This window comes from Neodiprion fabricii, chromosome 4 (genome assembly GCF_021155785.1).
Source record: "Neodiprion fabricii isolate iyNeoFabr1 chromosome 4, iyNeoFabr1.1, whole genome shotgun sequence".
NCBI lineage: Eukaryota > Metazoa > Arthropoda > Insecta > Hymenoptera > Diprionidae > Neodiprion > Neodiprion fabricii.
In genome coordinates, this window is record NC_060242.1 from 4647450 (window position 1) to 4668802 (window position 21353).

The following is a 21353-nucleotide window of genomic DNA, read 5'->3' on the forward strand; positions in this document are numbered from 1 at the left end:
ATCGTCAACTCGTTCTTCGTCAAGATCGCTCAAATTCCGTCTTATCCTGACAAAAAAAAACACTCAGTCACAGTCAGTCATTTCAGGGGGATGGAATAAACAAAAAAAAAGAACAAAAAAAAAAAAAAAACCAACAATACCGTCCTGGATAACGGATGACAATTATCGTTCGATCAATCCACAATCCTTGGTACATAAAGTGGACGTGTTATATATAATAAAAATATCACCCTCAAGCATCATCGTCTTCCCTTCAAATATATCTATACCAGAGGAAAACGAGGATGGGTTAAATATATAAAGAGAGAGACAGAGAGAGGTAAAACGGTTCTCGGAGAATCCCTTTAACCCGAGTGATTCTGAGCTGGTGTTAGAAATTCACTAAGCGTAAACGTTTTATCCCGCTTTTACTATACATGCACATATGTAAATAGGTACGTACAAATACGACATAAATAATAATAATTGAAAAAAAAAAAAAAAAAAAAACTGGACGACCGCCGCCGGCCTCGTGTAGGTATTAAAATCGCGCGTCGTTTCATGTTTACCTTCGGTTATTATAGTTCGCGACAACGACGAACGTGGAACAAGCGTGATTCCCGCCTACGCAAAAATCTGGTGCGTGACAAGTCGCGATGAAATTGTAATCCTTTTCCATTAAAACTTCCCAGCACAGCCCGCGCGCGTTACATCTCGTCACGGGGCGGCTGATGCGAACGATTCGTTGTACCGGACGATGAATATACGTGCATGCAATTATACATACACGTAACTCAGGGTGAATGCAATTAGTCCGTTGAATTGAATAAATTTTCATTTCTCATGCAACTTTTTTTTTTTTCTTTTTTTATTTTGCCCCTGGAACCTTGAACTACAACAAATCACGACATCTAAGCTCTGTTAGAAAACTGAATAAATCACAGTGATTAAGATCATTGTCACGAATCAACGTTGCGGAGTTTGGCGAAGAAAAAAAATCATCGTTTTTTTTTTTTTTTTTTTTTTTTTTTACTTACATTACAGCGATCTGAACAAATTTTAACACGATCAAGCAGCAGCGATACATATTTTCGCATTCGGAGTAATAGTTCGGTCGAAGTATTTTGGTTAGAATGTTACTCGACGAGGAGAGGAGAAGAGGAGAGGAGTCCGAGTCGTAGGGTAGGACAAAACTAGGTCCTAAAATAACATTCCCACCGAGCAAGCAAGCAACCGACCAACCAACCAAATAAACGATTGTCACGCAAGCTTCAAGCTTAAAGCTTTAAACATTCCGTACAACTAGACCCACCAACGTCCAGAGTTATTTTCGAAGAGCGTCGAGTGACAACCGTGGTGTAAGCACGACGCATAGTGACCGATACGTGGTTTACTTTTCTCTCACAATCGGTAAAATGGTCATCAACCACCTTGTGCGTTTGATCCGCAAGTCAACTCACGACTGTGTAACGTAGAATCTAGGAAAGAAAGAAAAAAAAAGACACAATTCGCCACCTTGAAATTTTGGGAAACAATATCATCGAGAGAATCCCACCAAGAAGATCCTTTTTCCGGACACGCGAGGATAGAAGAATGAAATGAGAAATGGTCAAACGATTGCACGGTTCTGTAACAAAATCCGCGTTCGAAAAGTAACAAAAAAAAAATAAATAAAATAATATTACAGATATGAAGTTTTTAATGTACCGAATCTATATTTTTTGCTGTCACGTATGTATCACAAGACATGATTTTAAATTTTTTTCATATCGTTCGAGATTCGGAATTTGTTGTGTTTTGTTTTTCGCACTTACACTACTTTAATCTATATTATATTTCAAGAGAGTAAACTCCGGACATATTGCACATCAAATGACGACACGATGAAAAACGGTCAGAAGGAATGCTTGCAGATTTTTGTTGTTCGAATCACCGTAAAAATTCATATACGACAATATGAAAAGAAAAAAAAAAACTACAACATAACTAGAATTCTTGCAGTATATGGATTTTCCAACGATTTTAATGTTCAAACTTTTTAACTTTGCAGCCCTCTTTACTTCTGTTTTTTTTTTCTAATAATGCCGCTATCATTAGCGTTTGATTACAATTTATAAGCAAAAATATCGTTTTAAAACGCATTGCACGAAAAGTATACGTGGCACGTATCTTTAATTACCATATTTCGATTCAAGATCATCAAATCTATTATAACAACATGTAACGATAAGAAGAAGGAGAAAGTTTTTTTTTTTGTTTTTTTATTTTTCATTCGCAGACCATTGTTATTGCGCAACGAGATTGCGCCGCACTCAGTGTGTGTCACTGCGACAGACGAGATCCAACGAAGAATAAGAATAAGAATCAGGAACGTATAAAGTATAAGCCATCGAAAGGGGGATGAAAAAGAATAACAATAAGTATTAGGAACGTATAAAGAATAAGCCATCGAAAGGGGGATGAAAAAGAAGCCTGACGGAAAATGACTGCGCGAGACGCGGAGATCTAAAACAGTTCTCCTCCATACCTCTCTCGTACCTTTTTACTAAATCAAGTGTCCGGTGGTGGTTCTTTGCTTCTGAAAGTGTGTGCAATACTCTCAGCCGTCGTTTCGTCGAGTGTCATTCATTGTCTTTCATGCGCGTTTGTACACGTACATACATATATACTCCTCCTCCATCCATCACCCACACACGACAAGATTTTGCCGCAGTTTTTCCCCCAACCATGATTCGCTTAACGAGTCGGTGACCAGTCGTAGTCTTTCTTCGGCCGAGCCATCCAGCCGACATTTGTCTCCTCGGGCCAAGGATTATGACGTGCCCATTCCGACCGCTCATATTGTTTTTCCCGCGCCCCTCTTGTCGGCAAAACAACGTAAAGGGAAAATCGAAAGAAGAGAATGCAAGGGGGGGGGGGGATGAAAATAAGGGCGGCATTCTTTCGTCCGGATTCATTCGGCGCGACGATTTGTCAGCCACCCTTCACACGGTTGTTGTTATAACCGAGAGACGACGGACTTTGTTCGCGTAAAAACAAAGAGAAGACGACGCGACGAAGGCTTGGCCAACTGATTGCGATGAATTCGGTCTCGTTTACTTTTACAGTGATCGCCCCGTAATTCAATCGGGATTAGAAAAATACTTGATACTGGCCGGATTGTTTGTCATGGAAACATAGAACGAGATAGGGTGAAAAAAGGCAGTATAGTTACCAACTTGAATTGTACCTCTTTTCCAAATGCGCGACAAGCGGTAAATGGAAAATAACAAGAAAGAAGGCGAATCCATGGGAAACAGGTAAAATTGTTCGGAGTAAATAATCGTATTAGGTTAGATTGGTTAGAATCGCAATCACGTCATAATTTCCGTCTCGAACAATAAAACTTCATCACTGTGACCGATTGATTAATGATCCTTTCTCTTCGCAGAAGAAAACCTGACAATATCAATGATGGTATTTTCGTTAATAACGTCGGTCGGATGTATCCGTGATAAATGTGACTTGAACGACACGAAGAAGAAGAAAACGAATAGAAAAAGTATCCTGAAAGCGCAAAATGTTATGCTGTAATATCGGAACCTCGGATACTTAAAAATAAAAAAAAAAAAAGAAAGTGTGTCGCGAGCGATTCTAAAACTACTGAATACTGATTTGTCGTCCAATTTTTCAACATATCGACGTATCCGCTCAATCGCAATGGAAAAAAAAAAAAAAAATGTTTCCAAAAGTATGTGACGCACTGTACTGCCTACTCTCTTAAATCCAATTGGATTGGTAAAAAGGTCACGGTGTCCTCGGCATGTAGATAAGCTCTATAGATTTTTCATTACACCAAATATCGCCAGCATGAATCTCGTACAAAAAATTAAACCCAACATTAAACAGTGATTCGAAATCAATAAATCGAGCACAAGTTTTCTTATCCGCGTGTAAAAGAAAATGGAAACAAAACAAGACGAGGCTGAAGCTAGCAGCCAAACGCTCTAATTTTCATTCGCGCAAGCTAATGAATTGAGAAAAAAAAAAGAAGAAATCAAAATTTTGTTAAATACCTCGAACCCCCGATACTTTTATAAAATTACGAGTATAAAACTGAACTGCACTTTTGACTATTTCCAAAAAGTTTGACACGCTTCACCCTCTCATCGTCGACGCAAAAATGTTTCGACACGAATCGCGCGAAACTGACCGAAGCGACGATTGTATTTGAAAAACGATAAAAGTTAGTCGATAAAATTCTTCATACCCTTGACGACGGTCAATAAAATATTGAGGTACGACGTAAAACGCAAAGTTACGATAAAAATCCCGCCAACGAAACCCAAAGAGAGGTCTCGCGGTGTACGAAACGACGGGTGCTGCTCCGGGATACGTGTAACACAATTCTGGCGAGAGAAAGGAGAGGAAGGAAAGAGAGAGAGAGAGAGAGAGAGAGAGAGAGAGAGAGAGAGAGAAATGGAGCGGGTTTTTCCGAGCCTACTTTTAGGGTCGGAAGGACCCACCGGCGTTAGTCGAGGAGGGTGTTTGGGGCGAGAGGAAACTGCTCTCGGAGTTATCGATCCGGTTGAGGTAGGTCCCGCCCCAAGGGAACTCCCGAGGACGACTCTTATCCCAGTTCAGGGATGAATTTTCAAGGGCATCCGGCCGGCGCGGCACGCCGTTCTACCCAGAATCCGGCAGCACCCCTCCACCACCCCTCAGGTCTTCTGCAGCGGGCGCGTTATCGGAGCAGAGGGTGAAACCCGAAGGGTGAGATTCACTTTCGTCGGGGATAAAGCCGGTTTTCGTGCTCGGTAAGAGCAGCACGGTGAATACATTGCTGCCAAGGATTGAGAAGGTGAGGGTCAGAAAGCAGGCTGTAAAAAATTGGCGAAAACGTGATCCATGAGAATACTACTGTATGCGCCGTCCGAAAATTCACTGTATCAATAAAAGTCCACGCTGAGAAAAATTTCATTTCTTACGAGTAGCTGGAAAAATTGAGTAAAACGGGTATCGTTGAAAAAACTGTTCGAATATCGTTGGAATTACGAGAAACGAGGCACGAGGCACATTTTTCGCTATCGTCGATCCTTTTTTGGTTACTGCAACGCAAAATCAGTTTGTTAGGTTTACTGAAACGAAAATCTGTTTCAAGAAATTCCGAAACGCAGAATGTTAAATCAAAGAAAATTCATACGATAACATGAAATCGAATCATCAAAATCCAGAATAGTAAAGGTGATTCCGAAATGATCCGTGCGAAATCGTAGACATTTCAAATGGTCAAAACTCTGAACTTTATCAACGTTTACCGCTCGTTTTCGATCATTCAAACGAAGATTCAACCATTCGAAATAACGCATTTACTGTACCAGCCAGTTTCGATGAAACGCCTGTTCGGATTTTCGTAAAAATTCAAAATCTCTGAATTAATTAATTTACAAACAAGAGCCTGCGTTTTTCCTTACGCAAAAAAAAAAATTCAAATTTCCGTTACCAAGTAATATACACAGAATGTACGAAGTAGCGATGCGACGGAATAAAACTTTACTTACAATTTTTTTTTTGTTTCTCAAGAATAGATAGTACTTTGATTAATAACGAATTTATTTCTTCGACATATCCGAAATTCCATTCTTATTTTCGAAATTTCCCGACTTTTCCGGTTCTCCACATTTTTCTCTCTGCGTACGAATCCTGTACTACTATAAAAAAAAAAAACTTTGGTACAAAATTCGAAAACTGACGATCAGATAAGAGTTACTCGTAGATCGAACGCCGACTTGCAACCGACAAAAGACCACGACCAAAATATCCCTTAAATCGTGTAAATTCGATTTTCGTCTCTTTTGACCCTTTCGTTGTTCGGTTGGTAATTTTACTTTTTGTGAGGGAACAAAGAGGTAATTAATCGTGAAACGGCAGTCCCCTGCATCGGGAATTAGAGGAAGCAAGGAAGCAAGGAAGGAAGGAAGGAAGGAACGTCGGAGTTTGGTATTCGGTTTCAGGACGCCGACGCGACGGTCTGATCTCTTCTCCTCCCGACAATGAATAGCTGCAGGGTTGATAGGTACGTTTCCTATTAGCTGGATGCCTGCTCGAAGTTCAGTCGTAAATCAGTGTCAAACGAGGAGGAATCAACGTCCGTTGATCTCGTCGTTGCTGCCGTTGAGATTTCAGTAAATTTGCAACTTTACAGGAGAATGGACACGCTGCGTGGATCGAACGAAGCACGAGCGAGTGATTTAGGGCGACGAAGAAAAACTACGGGATCGATAATATCGATGATCCATTCGCGTTGCCGTTCTAATCTCCGTTTTCTACTGGAATTTTCACTACGGTTTGTTAAATGTTGGCCGTACACTCGGAGAAAATGATTGTTTTTTTTTTTTTTTTTGTTTTTTTTAATCAGCGTTTCATTGTTTTAAAATCACAAAAAAAAAAAAAAAATTAATCGAATAAGATATGCTTACAATTATACGAAATCTCGATTTTAATTCAATCAACTTAACGATATTATACTTTTGTCGTGGTATTATCGTGGTAAATTTTTTGCTCAAGTGGCAAAATACTCTCTGTAATACTCTTGAGAAAAAAAATAAACTTTTTGTGTTTGTTTGATGCGGCAGTTAACTCATGTAGCGTAAATTTCAACGAAACGATCATTTTTTCCAATTACCGCAATTGAAAAATCATTTTTCAATCTTTACAAAAATGTGACGCACATTACACTCCGTACAACTGATCTCGCAACAGCGACTAGTATCTGTGGAATTGCGTTGCCAAAAACCTTTTCTCAGACCTTTTACGAACCATTTTGTTTTCAGCGCGCTATAAAATCAACCCGAAAGTACATTTTAACCCTGAAATTTCGTTTCCGGTACTAAATTTCATTTACCGAATGATACGTACTTTCTCACTTGCAGTTTTGTATCCGCACGAGTAAAACCGCTGTCGGGTGCATCTGCCGAGTTTCAAAACTAATATAACAACAACAGCAACAATGATAATAATAACAATCCAGGATACCAGATAAGGTGGTGGTTCTTCGTCGGCAGCAGCGGCGTTGATTAAATTTCAAAATTCTTCGAAACGATGGATAAATTGGGCTTGAAGAGAGTTGTTTAAAGAAAAAAGAAAAAAAAAAAAGAAAAATAAATAAATAAATACAGGGAGAATAATGAAAAGGGTGCCAACCTCGCAGCCGTGTTAAGGGTTGTCTGAACTGTGTTAATTTCGTTATCTCCAGTCGAGCGGTGGTAATGTTGACAATGAGATTATGAGATGAGGAGGAGGAGGAGGCGGAGGAGGCGGCAGGGGGGGGGGGGTAAGAGGGGTAGTAGGTAGCTAGCAGACGACGCCGTCACGCGCCGGTTTCATTTTACCTAAAATCTCTGATAAACTGTTACGGCACTCGATTCGGTTTGAACCGAATTCCAATGAAAGCCCCGAGAGTTAACACCGCACGAAGAGGAAAAATAAATAAATGATAAGCGTGTGAATAAAAATTTTTCTTCGATACGATACGAGAAAATGACCGGGTCCAAATATCGTCCGAAAATAAACCCGAGTGTTAAACGTGTAGATGAACGAAACGAGTCTACCGAAAATGTTTATCTTTCACTTTCGGTCATAAATATCTGACAAACCATTTTCCTCGCATATTATGAGAAACGATTTTAGTTTAATAGTAAAAATGACGCGTCGCCGCAGACTTATGAAAAAAAAAAGAACACCGGCAACTGTAGTACGGAAGATTGAAGAAACAGAAAACCAACTAAAAAATATAATACGTACCTATACAGTTCGGAATTTCAACCCCGCTTCCTATATACATACATACAGGTATAAACTGGGAAAATCTCTTGAAACTTGAAAACCAACCGCGCGTGCGCCAAATAATTAAATCTCATTGGTCGGCGAAATCTTCACGCAGCGATATTCTTGTCCGCGATGCAGGCGCGCCAACCTACGCAAAACGTGTACGTTTGAATTTTCAAAGAGCGTAAAGCGTCAAATTCCGACCGTTCTTTGAAGAATCAACTTTCCGACCCGACAACAAAACGCTTCCCAAACCTTTCCGAGTCGCTGCCTCGATTATTTGAGATTCTAACCTCGAAAATTCGCATCGATCGCATCGCCGTCAGAAACAGTTCGACAGCTAAAAACTCGGGATGGCCAGCCTGCGCGAACGGCCGATAAAACTCGCGCATGCGCGGTTGATTGTCCAGTTTCAAGAGATTGGCCCGGTACAATATCAAGATAAAATTTACCTACAAGAAAATGGAAAAACGATACGACATAAAATCCGAGCAAGTTGTGGAAACGAGAGGTTAAAAAAGTTTCCCATTCAACGATACACGTTGTATATATGCATACATATGTAGGTGTGCTTGTGTGCGATAATAATACGATATATGTATATATATATATACATATATACATGTATATATGTATATGTGCAACTATGGAGGGAAAATGTATCGTTGGTATGCGAAACGCGAAACGCAACCCTTGCATTTTAGAATTCGAATCGAATGCAGCGGCTGCGAGGTAGGGAAGAGATTGGGTCCGGTATACAATGCATGCATACATACATACATACATATGTACGCATGGATGCACGTACAGAGTTACATTGGCATTTGTCGTTGTCGCTGCACCGCACCTCGTTGCCATGTCGAGGAAATATACCGCGAGGGTAAGCTGCAGGCTTCCCAGCATGCACACACACTTTCGGTTTCTCTCTCTCTCGCTCTATCTGGTTAAATCAGAGGTGACAAACAGGCACACGTAGAAGATAGACACACTTCGGTGGTGAAAAACCGAAGAAAATGAAAATGTAAAACAGGTATCGTTAAAAAAAACTGTTTGAATATCGTTGGAATTACGAAAAACGAGCTACGCCTAACAATTTTGCGCTATCGTCGACCCTTTTTTGATAATTGACACGCAAAAACAGTTTCTTCCAGACTTTTCGGTAACGGCTAGAAAACTAATTTTCATTTTCTACCTAGAACAGTATCTTTCGATTTTGGTAAAGAATGAAAATAGTCAAGGACCGAGCGGTAACCGGAACTAAAAATTTCTCTCAGTGCATCGATACGTACAGAGGTATGTATACGTATGCTTAAACGCTACGCAGCAGCATGATTGCGCTGAAAGCGAATGCTTGCATAAACCGTCATCAACAGAGGGATGCAAGTGCGACGCAGTTTAGGGCGCGTGGTTTAGGTAGGTACGTACATAGGAAATGCAAGCGGGACGTGAATACAGGGGGGGGGGGGGATGAAATACAAGGCGAGTTATTGATTTTCTCTACCGCCTATTTGGGGTAGGACGACCATGCACACCCCCAACGATAAACGAGACGTTGCAGCAGCAACAGCAGCAGCCAAGTTGGGGCAGGGGATTAAATTCTGCAGCAGTATACTCGTCGGGAAAAATATCATCGCACGTCCGACAATCGGATTGATGGAAACCAAAATTTAATCAATAAGGGAATAAATAATAAAACAATTGAATAGAAACTATGAGGAAAACCGACGATTGCAATGTGAATAAAGTTGCAAACGTCGATAAAAAAAAAAAAAAAAGAAAAAAAGAAAAAACAAGGAACGAATTTTTAAAGGAGGAGGCGGACGTCATTTTGGAAATTTTACGATTTGATTATACGAATTTTAGTATGTAGTATAAAGCGTAAACAAATATTATACAAACCGAAACATCTGCCAAACTACTTTACATAATTCGAGAGTTCATTGATGAGACGGAAGTTGATGACGAAACATTTACAAAAGAAAAATATTAACAATTGCTATTTTAATTTAGTACAACTTGGGATCTTTGAAAGAATTGAAATAATTCGGAATTTCGGGTGTAATTTGAAAAGTTACGAAACAACAAATTTCGACGTAAAAATATTGCCGTCACTGCGTCAATGACGTAACTTAATTGCAAGTTCAAGCTGGGAAATTTAAAACACGAACGTAACACCGTGATTTTTAAAACCTCGTTATTCTCAAACACTCGTGCAATTACACGGCTGTTTATTACTCATTGGAGTAGTAGGTCAAGAATAAATATTACATCAATGTTTCGCAAACATTCTTACTACCGCGCATATGTTGATTGTGTTTATAATAAAAAAAAAAAAAAAAACCATGTACAGCTAACTTTTGTTGCAACGACTTTTCCATTACGTATCAAATAATATGTATAAATTATACCGCTAGAAATGTACCAACTGTGGAGAAAAATTTTTCACCGATGGTACAACATTGCATATTAACCGCTGACCGTAATACCGACGGTAATGAAAAACGTCATCCTCGGTACTACCGCAGATATATTTATACATCCATGTGTATAATACAAATATATATATATACATATATATAAATATATATAAATATATGTATAATAACGAGAAAGAGAGGGGGCGAAAAAATGAAGAAAAAGTTGACGGGTGTCGGAGGATCGTAAACATGTTGACACCGTTTCGCACTTTGCATAACAATCGTGATGCAGAGCTAGAGAGAGGATTGTGTGCATTGTTGCAAAAGCATCGGAATCGGCCTGTCGTATTAAAAACTCCGCAGTATGCGGCATGGTGCATAAAAATGCAAACGGTGCTTTTGGCCTTGGTTATAACAGCACGGTACCGATCAGTTCTCTATTGTGTATGCATGTATTATTGCATAGATTTATCAAGTGAGAGGAAGGATATGGATGATGTTGATCGCGTCTATGACAAGGTTGAGTCAAGATTCTGAAATTCACGTAACCGCGTGATTTTTCAACCATTGGAGTAACGATGGTTATGTAACCAACGATAAGATTTATCGGAAACATTCGAAACGAGCCGGTAAAACGGACACTTTTTTCATTACCATGGAAACAGAGAGTTTCCGACAAAGTTCAGCGATTATCTCGGGAAAACGGTAGAGTGAAAAATCTGAAACTGATAGAACTTGGCAGCCGAATAAAAAAGTTTCGCAAGAAAAAAATTTCCGCAAAACGAAAAATTTATACGTTATAATAGAAGGGAAAAAAAACCAATCTTTTGTTTGGAAAAAGTCTATGTTTTTTGGTAAAACGTTGAAAATCAATTTATTTCTGGTGAAACCGGAAGTTCTCAGTTAAACGGAAGATGAAAATTTTACATCCTAATCATTTGATTGCGAGATAATGTAAATTTGAAATTTTTTCATCAAACAGTTTGCCGAGATAATTGCTGCGTGTTTGACGGAGAAAAATTTTTTCTAAAATGAAAACCTGTTTTTCGGATTCTAGACTATTTCGAAAACGTAAAGATTCATTGAAATTAGAAAAATCGACTTGTCGACCGAAACTAATACATTTCTTCATCACCGATGTTGTTGAAAATTAAAAAGTCTGTGCCACAAAGCGTGATAAAGATAATTGACTGACCGATTATCTTGATCGTTAAAAAGTTTAATGTCCTAATTTTGAAATCATTTTTTTATAACACAATGATTAAAGTGACTGAAAAACAGCTAACAGTGTTTCAAATTTCTACGATCAGCAATTCCTTCTACGTAAATTAAAATATTCGACTATTTCAAACCTCGATCGACGATGCTGTGATAAAATTCAAATCAATCAAATATTCAACTATGCAATTGTCTCTGATGTACAGATGAATATACTTCGAAAATTGATTAAAAGTAATGTAAAATTGAATTTCTAACCTTTTCTTTTTTCTTAAATGACAACTAAAAATACAACAATACCGACCTTGATGTGATAGGAGTTCAATTTCGTCCTCGGCAGGCTGTTGAAGGCTCTGAAGTCGAGACGCCTTGAGAAGATTCCATTAGCTCCGCAGCTTTGCCTGAAAAATAATAAGATGATTGAAGCGATTAGGATACGTGGGAGAGTATCGACTTGACTGGGAAGCAAAAAGAAACAAAAAAAAAAAAAAACAATTCAATCAACTCCGTGCAAAGATTCATTGATCAAATAGATTGTTCCTAAACTTAGTCACGGAAAGAATTGTGCAGGTAACAATGAATGACAATGTCCGAAAACTCGTTGACAGTTTGAATATAGTTTTGTGCTTGGATAATCCTGACTAAGATCGGAAATACGACGGCGGAAGGGGAAAAAAAGAAACAGAGATTAACAAAAAAATAAAAAAAATAAAAGAAAAATAAAAAAAAAGGGCGAACCGTCAGAGACGCGTGACATCGCGACAATGAGTAATCGCAATATTATGTCTGCCTGGAGGAGAGGAAGAGTAGTCATCGCTTAGTCGCTTGACTCGTAACTGACCTAACTTAACTATAGGTAGGTATATAATACAAAACGCGACATGTGTGTTGTGCGGTTGTTATGAAAGCAGCACACAACAACCTGCGTGATACGACAGAAACAACGTGTTTCGATGACGATGAACAAGAATAATCGCAATAATAATTGGAGTAGTAATAATAATAATAATAATAATAATAATAATAATAATAATAATAATAATAATAATAATAATAATAATAATAATAATAGTAGTAGTAGCAAAAAGCGAAAATGATGACGAAGAAGGTGAAGGTGAAGAAAAAGAAGAAGAAACCGAACGTTCGTTTTCACTTTTATCCCGCATTTTTAGGATAGTAAGAATGATTTTCAACGGATTCATTTTTGTATTCTGAAAAAACTTTGTTCTTCAATTAGAACATTTCTACAACGGTTTTACTATGAAGTTCGTGTGCAAAAAAGTTTAGCGTGCCATAAAAAAAAAAAAAATAGAAGAAAATCGATCAATGTTGGAACCGGTCTGGAAATGTTTTCTAAGTGAAAAATCGAAATTTCTACAATTCTTCGGAAATTTTGCGACCGTTCGAAACTATTTTTTAGCTGGCCAGAAAACAAAAAACTGAAAATAATTGGTCCATCCAAATTGGTCCGGTCTTGAAATGTTTGGAACAGAAAATACAGTTTCTGAGAGTTTTTGAAGAATTAAAAAAAAAATAAAAGTGTCCTTTTCAAAATTATATTTTATATATATATATATTTTATAAACGTATTTGAAAGATTCATTTGCCAAAACACACACTTATTACACAGCGAAAATCGAATGTCACGTGTAAATAAAATCGTTGAAATACGTGCCCGGAATTACCTAAATGCTGGTAAAGCTCCTGGAGCTAATACGAGAGTGAGTAAAAGAGCCGTTCAAATTAGTGTACCAAGCACTGAGAGAAAAAGAGAGGCGCTGAGTAGAATCGGGTTAAAAGTTTTAAAGGAATTCGGCTGACTTAGCGGAGCCACGTTGATCTCAGTTTTACATCCGCATTTAAAGACCGAGGGAATAAATGCATGTACTTGACTAGTAAAAACACGTGTAACTTACAATAACGTGTATGCCTGGTAGGTGCAGAAAAATCTTTGGATATACGCGAGCTTTCGGTAGGCGAAGAAAAAGAAGAAGAAGAAGAATTTAAGCTCTTTCGGGGAGAGAAGCTTGACGCTTTAATGGCAGATGTCAACAGCCGACATTTCAATTTTCGAGAGACCCGAGCGTCGAAAATGTTTTTTTTAACAAAATTCGCACTCTCGACATTCCGAGTGCTGCTGCTTATATACGCGGAAGTTACTTTTGTACCGGAAGTCTGCATCGCGTATAACGTGCAAAAATCTGCGTGTGAAAACATCGATTTCTTGAATGGGGGGGGGGGGGGGAGGGGGGGGGGGGGGGTAAATGTGAAGAACACCTTCTCCGCTCTTTCTTCTTCTTCTTTTTTTTTTTCTTATTATTTAAGGTCGAAAAATTATTCGTGAGAACGAAGTTCGTAACTCCTATCATCAAAATTCTCAAAATTATTTTCATCAAAGCGATCCGCACGGGTTTCTGTACATATTTTGCATACTTGACTGTTGCGACAAGTTTTGTTACGTCGAGTTTGTTGCCGCAGCTTCGAAGCTCGCGGAGAAATTTTTTTACCATTTTGCAATAATGATTTGAAAATACGTAGTCAAGTTTGCAAAATATAGATATGATCGTCTCTCAAGAAAATTGCCCTCGATTTCGTTCCAGACGTGACATATTAATTGCAAAATCGCGAAACGACGATCTTTCGTCATTAAAAATAAAAAAAAATAAATTTAAAAAAAAAAGCCTAGTTGCCGCAATCACAAGCTTCGTTCTCTCACCTCATTCGCTAATTCAATTTGACTAATTATTATCACTAATGAATCTATAGTCCTTTCTCCCTCTCTCGACAATCTAATTCCAAGTTAAAATTTCACTAGTAACAACAAAAAATCACCATTCTCTCAAATAATTCTACAATGATTTTCAACAAACTTATTATGTACTTCCGAAATATCAGCGTGTTTTCTTTTATCACGATTTATCGAATATCCGAATATTCCAAAATCGCGAGATAACCGGTTTTTTTTCTTTTTTTTTTTTTTTTTTTCCCCTCTGAATAAATCGTTACGATAACGTTACCAACTTCAATATCATTCCATCGTCACATGCGCAGGTACGCGAAAACTGTTACCCCGATAACATCGGTGGCCAACAAATAAGGATGGATCGGGAACGACGACTGAAAGAGAAAGAGAAAGAGAGAAAGAGAGAGAGAGAGAGAGAGAGAGACAGGGGGGGAAATAGGGAGATAGGGAGATAGGGAGAGAGGAAGAGAGGAAGCGGTGAGCTGTAACAACGACTTTGGCCTTCACCTTGGCCCCGAGTGGTTTCGTCCCCCATCGACGTGCATTTGCGTATGCATTTATATGTACATATATATATATATATATATATATATATATGTGTGTGTATATAACACATGTGTGAGTAATACGTACACACACAGACACACACACACACACATGTATATGCATGCATTCGTGGTCGATTGCAGCATGTTCGTCACTCACTTGCTCCATACTCCAGTTACGAGTTTATGTACATAACACAGTTTTATATATAGTGATTGTTTTATTTTTGGCAATGTCGCAGTAAGGTCGAGGAAATATAGGCCCCCGCAAATAATATGTGTACGTATGTGTTTGCGTACGTGTATATATGGTATATGTACTATACCAACGTATAGTACAAATCAAAAACACAACAAATTTACGAACAAACATACATACATATACGTGTATACACATGCGTAGCGAAATTTTGACGAAGACGAACGAAAGAGAATATAAAAAGTTAACGTACGGCTAGTATCGAGGTGTCAAATTCAGCGCAATCTACGCTGTCGACTAAAAATTTATATGAAATCCAGCAAGGAAAACAAAAATCGACGGTAGCGTAAGTGATAAAATACTAAAGAACAATGATTTGTGTATTTTTTTTTTTTTTGTTTTTCCCGTGTTTATGCTAATTCGATCGTGTCCGCAGTTTATAATCAATTGAAGTAAATTAATATCAAGCCCGTTGATTTGCGTATTCTTTGAATTCTCGCTTCTGTACAACGATTCTAGATTAAAATAACATTCTAATTGTGTCACGAGAAGCGAACGATAAATAACGATATGCCGACAGAGAAATGAAAAGACATTTTGAACGGAGGAAAATACAGTGCGTGAAGGTGAAAATCGATCGTTGACATATCCCGGACTGCCGTGTTTTCTCGTTTCTTTGCAAATTGCAATAACGTTACAGTTACGCATGCTACGGTTCAGGATAATAGCGTAAAAGCAATGAAGAAAAAAAAAAAAAAAGAAAAACGGTACAAACTACCAGGATATAATAATGGCCCGAATTCGCGAAATATTGTGAAAGAATTTCCGTATCCGTTGCACGACGACAAGGATTATTACAATGGAATGTAAAAAAGAAACTGTCAAATGTCGAAAAACTCAAGCAAGCAAGCCGGCACGCTGAAGATAAGAAAATCGAATATAAAATAAATTTCGATATGTAGTTGTACAAAATGTGTGTGTGTGTATATATTTTTATTTATTATAATTTACGACCGTTTGGCGAAACCGGTTCGGTGGATGCAGAGGATCACGTCCAAAACCCGATTGGTCAGAATCCGGATCTCAAACTCCTCTTGGCGACGAAGAGAGAGAGAGACAAAGAGAGAAAGAGACGAAGAGAAAGAGAGAGGAAAGAAACGGGAAAAAGAAAGAGCGAGAAGTGGAAGGTAGGAGGAAGTTGTAGAAGGGAAGGGAAGAGAAGGGAGAGGGGAATGGAATGGAATGGAGTGGAATGGAATGGAATGGAAGGGACGAAGGCGAGAAGAGAGAAGAGGAGAGGAGAGAGAGGAGGAGGGTTATTATCTAACCTTGAAACGTCCTCTGGAAATAAGAACTTCCGAGTCTTACGGCAGCTCGGAGCTCTGAGCTTGCATCGGGGTAAAGTATTCCTCCTCCCCTTCGTTCTCCCTCCCTTTCTCCCTTTCTCGCTCTCTCCCTTTCTTGCTTCCGACCTACCGACCGACACACGGACCGCGTTTCGTTTCATCTGCCGCAGTAGCGTAGCGATTCGACGTTCGCGATATCAACGACGCGTAATAATATAGCGGACGACAATATTGCCGATTGTACATTTTTATCCGTACGACAAGTCGTATTTTCACTTTTATTAACAATCAAAGAAAGAACGAACGAACAGACAAACAAAAACAACGACTAATATTTATATCAATGTGGTACGAAAACTTGAATTTTCCATTATTCTTTACCGATAAAAACTTAATTCAATCGTACCTAATCAAGAATTTGTATTTTCAAAATACCCGCAAAGCTTATTCATTTTAAAGTCTTCTCTTCCCTGGATCTTCGATTTTTCGATTATTCGGTATATAAATGTTGTAAATGTTATATAATAAACAATTATATTTCGATACGAGGATCCGTGTGATTGATATTTTCCAACGTGTAGCTCGGTAAAAATTTTCACGGACAAATGTTTGCACGATAAAAGAAGAACCGCGCCAAGACAAACGGCGAAACAAATTTTCCGTCGTTTGTAAAGGAGAAAATACGAAACATCTTCTTCCGACACTTGAGGCCGCATTTTTTTCTTCCCCGCAGGAATTTCGTACCGAAATGTTTTCACAATTTATGCATTCCTCCGAGCGGCGATAGATGCAAAAACTAAACAAGGAGAAGGAACGGATCAGAGAAATTAAATGAATCTTTAAGAGCGTTAAACAGACTTGAAGGAAGAAGGAAAGAACGGAAAAGGTTGATGCAGGGGGACCGGTTCTCCTTCGAAATCGTGTACAGAGTATGCGAGCCGCACCGACTATACCTGATACCGGTATACAGGACACCATGTATATTATGGGATGAGAGGGAAGGTTTCGAGAAAAAAATACCAGAGAGACACACGGGCCAAGTTTTTAACGCGTACCGATAAAACTCGGTATCTTTCACATCCGGTGACGACGAAATTTTCTACGTAAATTTGCCATATTTTACATTTTCAAACCTTTGAGTCGTAGCGATAAACAATCTAGCCAACGATTTTACTGCACACGTTTTGTCTTAGATATTTAGTGAATTTTTGAAACATACTTCTTTGCGCTTTTTTTGCTAGTTCCGATGGTATGCCGATAGATATTCAATACTCGAGAGTAATTATTTGCGATACAGTGTCGATTATTATTGCTGGAAACAAATTGATTGAAAAAAATCGTGAAAATTGAAGGAATAATTCGTTTCCGAAAAAGTTACATAATCTGTTCGACTCGCTCGTTACAAATATGAAATCGGTTCTAAAAATTCAACATGGCTGATCCAATACAGCGGACGAAAATTTCAAAATCGATCCAATCCGGAGAAGAAAACTCTGTCCAGAAGTTTTTGAGGTCGCTGATTACGAATCTGAAATCATATTTTGAAACCCCGAAAACCCCTGCATAGAGTATTTTGACAGTATTCGATGAAATTTGAAATTTTCGTCCGCCATCTTCAATTTATTAAAATAGAACACAGAGAAAATGAAAAATGAAAAAAAAAAAAAAACGGACGATTTTAACGAAGTGAAACACTGATTAGGAATTTTTTTTTATTGTATATTTAAACCGTGACAAAGGTATTAAAAAATTTGTCTTCGTCTCGAGTGTGTTTCGTTTGTTAAAAATAAAAACTTTTCATCGAGTTCGTTCATTTTTTATTATTTTTTTTTTTTCTTCTTCTTCAATTTTTTATTTCCGACAATCGCGGTCCACAACATCGTTCGACTGCATTCCAATTGTAAATTTATACTCAATCAACGCAATCGTTGTGTATAAATATTACATATTAGTATGGCGAAAATTAACCCAGCCTTTGTTTAGAATGAAAAAGAAAAATGGCAACGACTGAGATAATATCAAGGGGGAAAAAAGAAAAAAAAAAGAAACCATCAACGAATATCTCATCCGGCCGAACTGGCGTAAGCAAAAAAAGGAAGTATTAAAGTAAATAAAGATCAAGCGACGGATAAGAAAAATAGAAAGGAACAAAATAAATATCTGTCATTTATCTTGATAATGGTATTAGATGGCGAATAAAGAACAAGCAAGAAAAACGAACGATTCGAGTTAATATTATACCTAGAACCATCGAGATGATTATCATCGACCGCACGTAAATGGATCTTGCTCAAAAGATCACGCCTATTCGTTCGATTTAATCGAGACGTTCAAGATGGTCTCCCGGCCATTCGAATCGAGCCACAGCGATAATTTCGCCATTTATTTTTTCATTCGCTCGCACTCTCTCTTTATTTATTTATTTATTTTTTTTTCTCTCTCTCTCTCTCATTCCAATTTATTTCGCAACAAATTTTTAAAAAATCATCAGATTCTATCCCCGTTGCACATTTTTGTCCGCAGTCGACATCGACGATTAAATTTTCTGTCTCTGCGACTTTCCGTCGCAAAAATAAAGAAATAAAAAAAAAAACCATTCACACATTGTATAAATAATGATAATGATGATGTATAATTGTCAAACTGCTGTAACAAGTTTGCGCAATAATGCGACATTGAAAATCCCGAGTGACGACGTCATCGTCGTCAGGATAACCGACCCAATGACTGACTCATGACAATAGATATATGTATAGGTATACGTGTAACTTGTACGCATTATGTACGCATTTGTGTACGTTGTATAAATATTAATTGCAACACGGGTCACTTTATTCGAGTTCAGGAGGGTGGAAGACGGTAATTTGAGGGTGGCACGGATTAATTTTTGGAAAAGTTAATTCTGTGAGACGGTTTCAGACAGTTTTTATACCTCATTTTTCCGCACCTAGGTAAACACAAGTGTCTTATGATCGATCGAAATTTACGGAAGCGCCTGAGTGCGAATTATTTGATTACGGAACTTGAAGCAAAGAAATAAAACTTTCGAGAAATTACAAAGTTTTGAATGGAAAACCGACGGATCAAAGTTCCGGGATGCCAGATGTCGAAAATTCAAGTTATCATAGAGCAAAGTTTCAAAAAATAAGATTTCGATTGAGTGAAATTGCTAAAATTAAAATATAATCGCACAGCGTAGTTTAATCGACGAGCGGATGTAAAATATGAGCAAAACCGAAAATCAGAATGACCAGAATTTCGAACGTAAAAATATCGAAGATCCAAAACAAAGAAAGATCAAAATGGTGAAATTACACCAAACCAGCTAATCATGGAATTGAAAATTTTCTCGTTCTCCTACTTTTGGAACTTTGACTTGTCGAAGTTATGCCCTTTCAAAACTTTGAGCATCGAGTTTCAAACCATTCGAAACTTAGATATTTCATTGAAATTTAATTTTTGTACTTTAAATTTCGACAAATAAAAAACGGAATTCGGCGCATTCGGAACTTTAAAAATTCGAAATTTCAAATCGCACCATTTTTATAATTTCTCTTTTTGTCTCTTATTGTTGGAAAAAGAATCAGTTTGTCAAACCCAAAATAGATTTCAAATTTGAATGTGAAAAACTCATAATTCATAGGTGTTTTTTTTTTTTTCCTCCTTCTTTTTCCCGTATCTTGCACCACGTTCGTTGGCCCTCCGATTCAACGTGATATGGCGAAACAAAGAAAAAGAAAAGAAAAAGCAAAATATGAAGTAGAAAAGGAAGAAAAAGAAGAATTTAAAATCGTAAGACCAAGGGAAGAAAAACGTTAAGCATGCTTACGAGAGCCGCTTTTAGCCACAACATTTTCACCGTACACGTAACATCGAGTTTCAGGTGAGAAAGAAGAAATGCAACTACTACACGGGTTCCTGCTCGACGCAAAGTTGCCAACGCGTTTGTTTGAAATGAAAAAAAAAAAAGTAAAAAAAAAAAGGAGGGGAGAGAGAGATAGAGAGAGAAAGGAAAAAAAATGCAGGTACAAGGAGGTGGGAATAGGTATCAAAGCTAAGAGAAAAATAGACACTCCTATCTCTACCTGGGCGCCTAGATTACCTCTGGTACCCCCCCCCCCGTCCCTTCCTTTTTTCGTTTTCCAGTGTTTTTTCTACGTCATCCCATCGGGAAGGTACATTTTTCTCCTCTCAGCTCAGACACACCTTTTTCTCTCGCAGCGGAGAGAATATCCTATCGCCATTACGCAGCTATACTCTGCGAGTATGAAATGCATTGCGCATAATATAGGGGAAAAAAAAAATTTGAAATGAAAAGGAAAAGGAAAAGTACAAAAACAAAAAAAAAAAAAAAAAAAAGAAACTCGACAGTGAAAAAACTTGGCTGCAATAAAAATGGCACGTGATTTGATTTCTTTTTTTTTTTCTTTCATCGACAAAACAAGGAGAAGAAAACTAAAAGGAACCGAATTTCGAAGCGTATATGCAACGCGACACAGCGGATGCGCACCGCATATAAATATGAATTTGAAAATTACATGACAGCTGGCTTATATATATATATGTATATATATATATATGTATGTATGTATGCATGTATGTATGATACTGTTAAAAACATCGACATGTATTTACACATACATTATACGTACATGTATTAATTATATTCAAAGAATGGAAGGTGTTACACGTGTGAGTTATAAATTATGCGAAAGATTGTTTATATCACTTAAAAACGTGCGTGTATTATAATATCAATATGCACAAGGTACGTAACACGTGTCTGTGTGTTTGTGTGTGTGCGTATTACGTACATTGTACATCACGTGTGTCTGTCTACTAATGAGTTAAATAATAATGACAAAGCGGGTGATATTATAAAGAACGTGACGACGGTAATTAGGATGACGATTCAAACACAGACGCTATGTGAGAAATATAAAATACCGGGACATCCGGTTGTGGGGTAAAAAAAAAAAAAAAAAATATTCTACTTGTACGCGTAATGTAATAATAACAAGGTTGAATAGAATTTGATGAAATTAATCATTTACGTACAGGATAGAGAGATATGTAAATAGATATGTGTTTAACATGAAA

General features: G+C 37.8%; 1 protein-coding gene across 1 annotated transcript in view; it reads right to left on the reverse strand.

Moving 5' to 3' along the window:
* The window catches only part of LOC124180905 (headcase protein-like), a 150654-nt gene that overhangs the window by 110066 nt on the left and 19235 nt on the right, over positions 1-21353 (reverse strand). The window contains exon 2 of the mRNA XM_046566822.1: positions 11725-11821. Within this exon, the coding sequence (XP_046422778.1) occupies positions 11725-11821 (97 nt within the window). The remainder of the gene's footprint in view (positions 1-11724; positions 11822-21353) is intronic.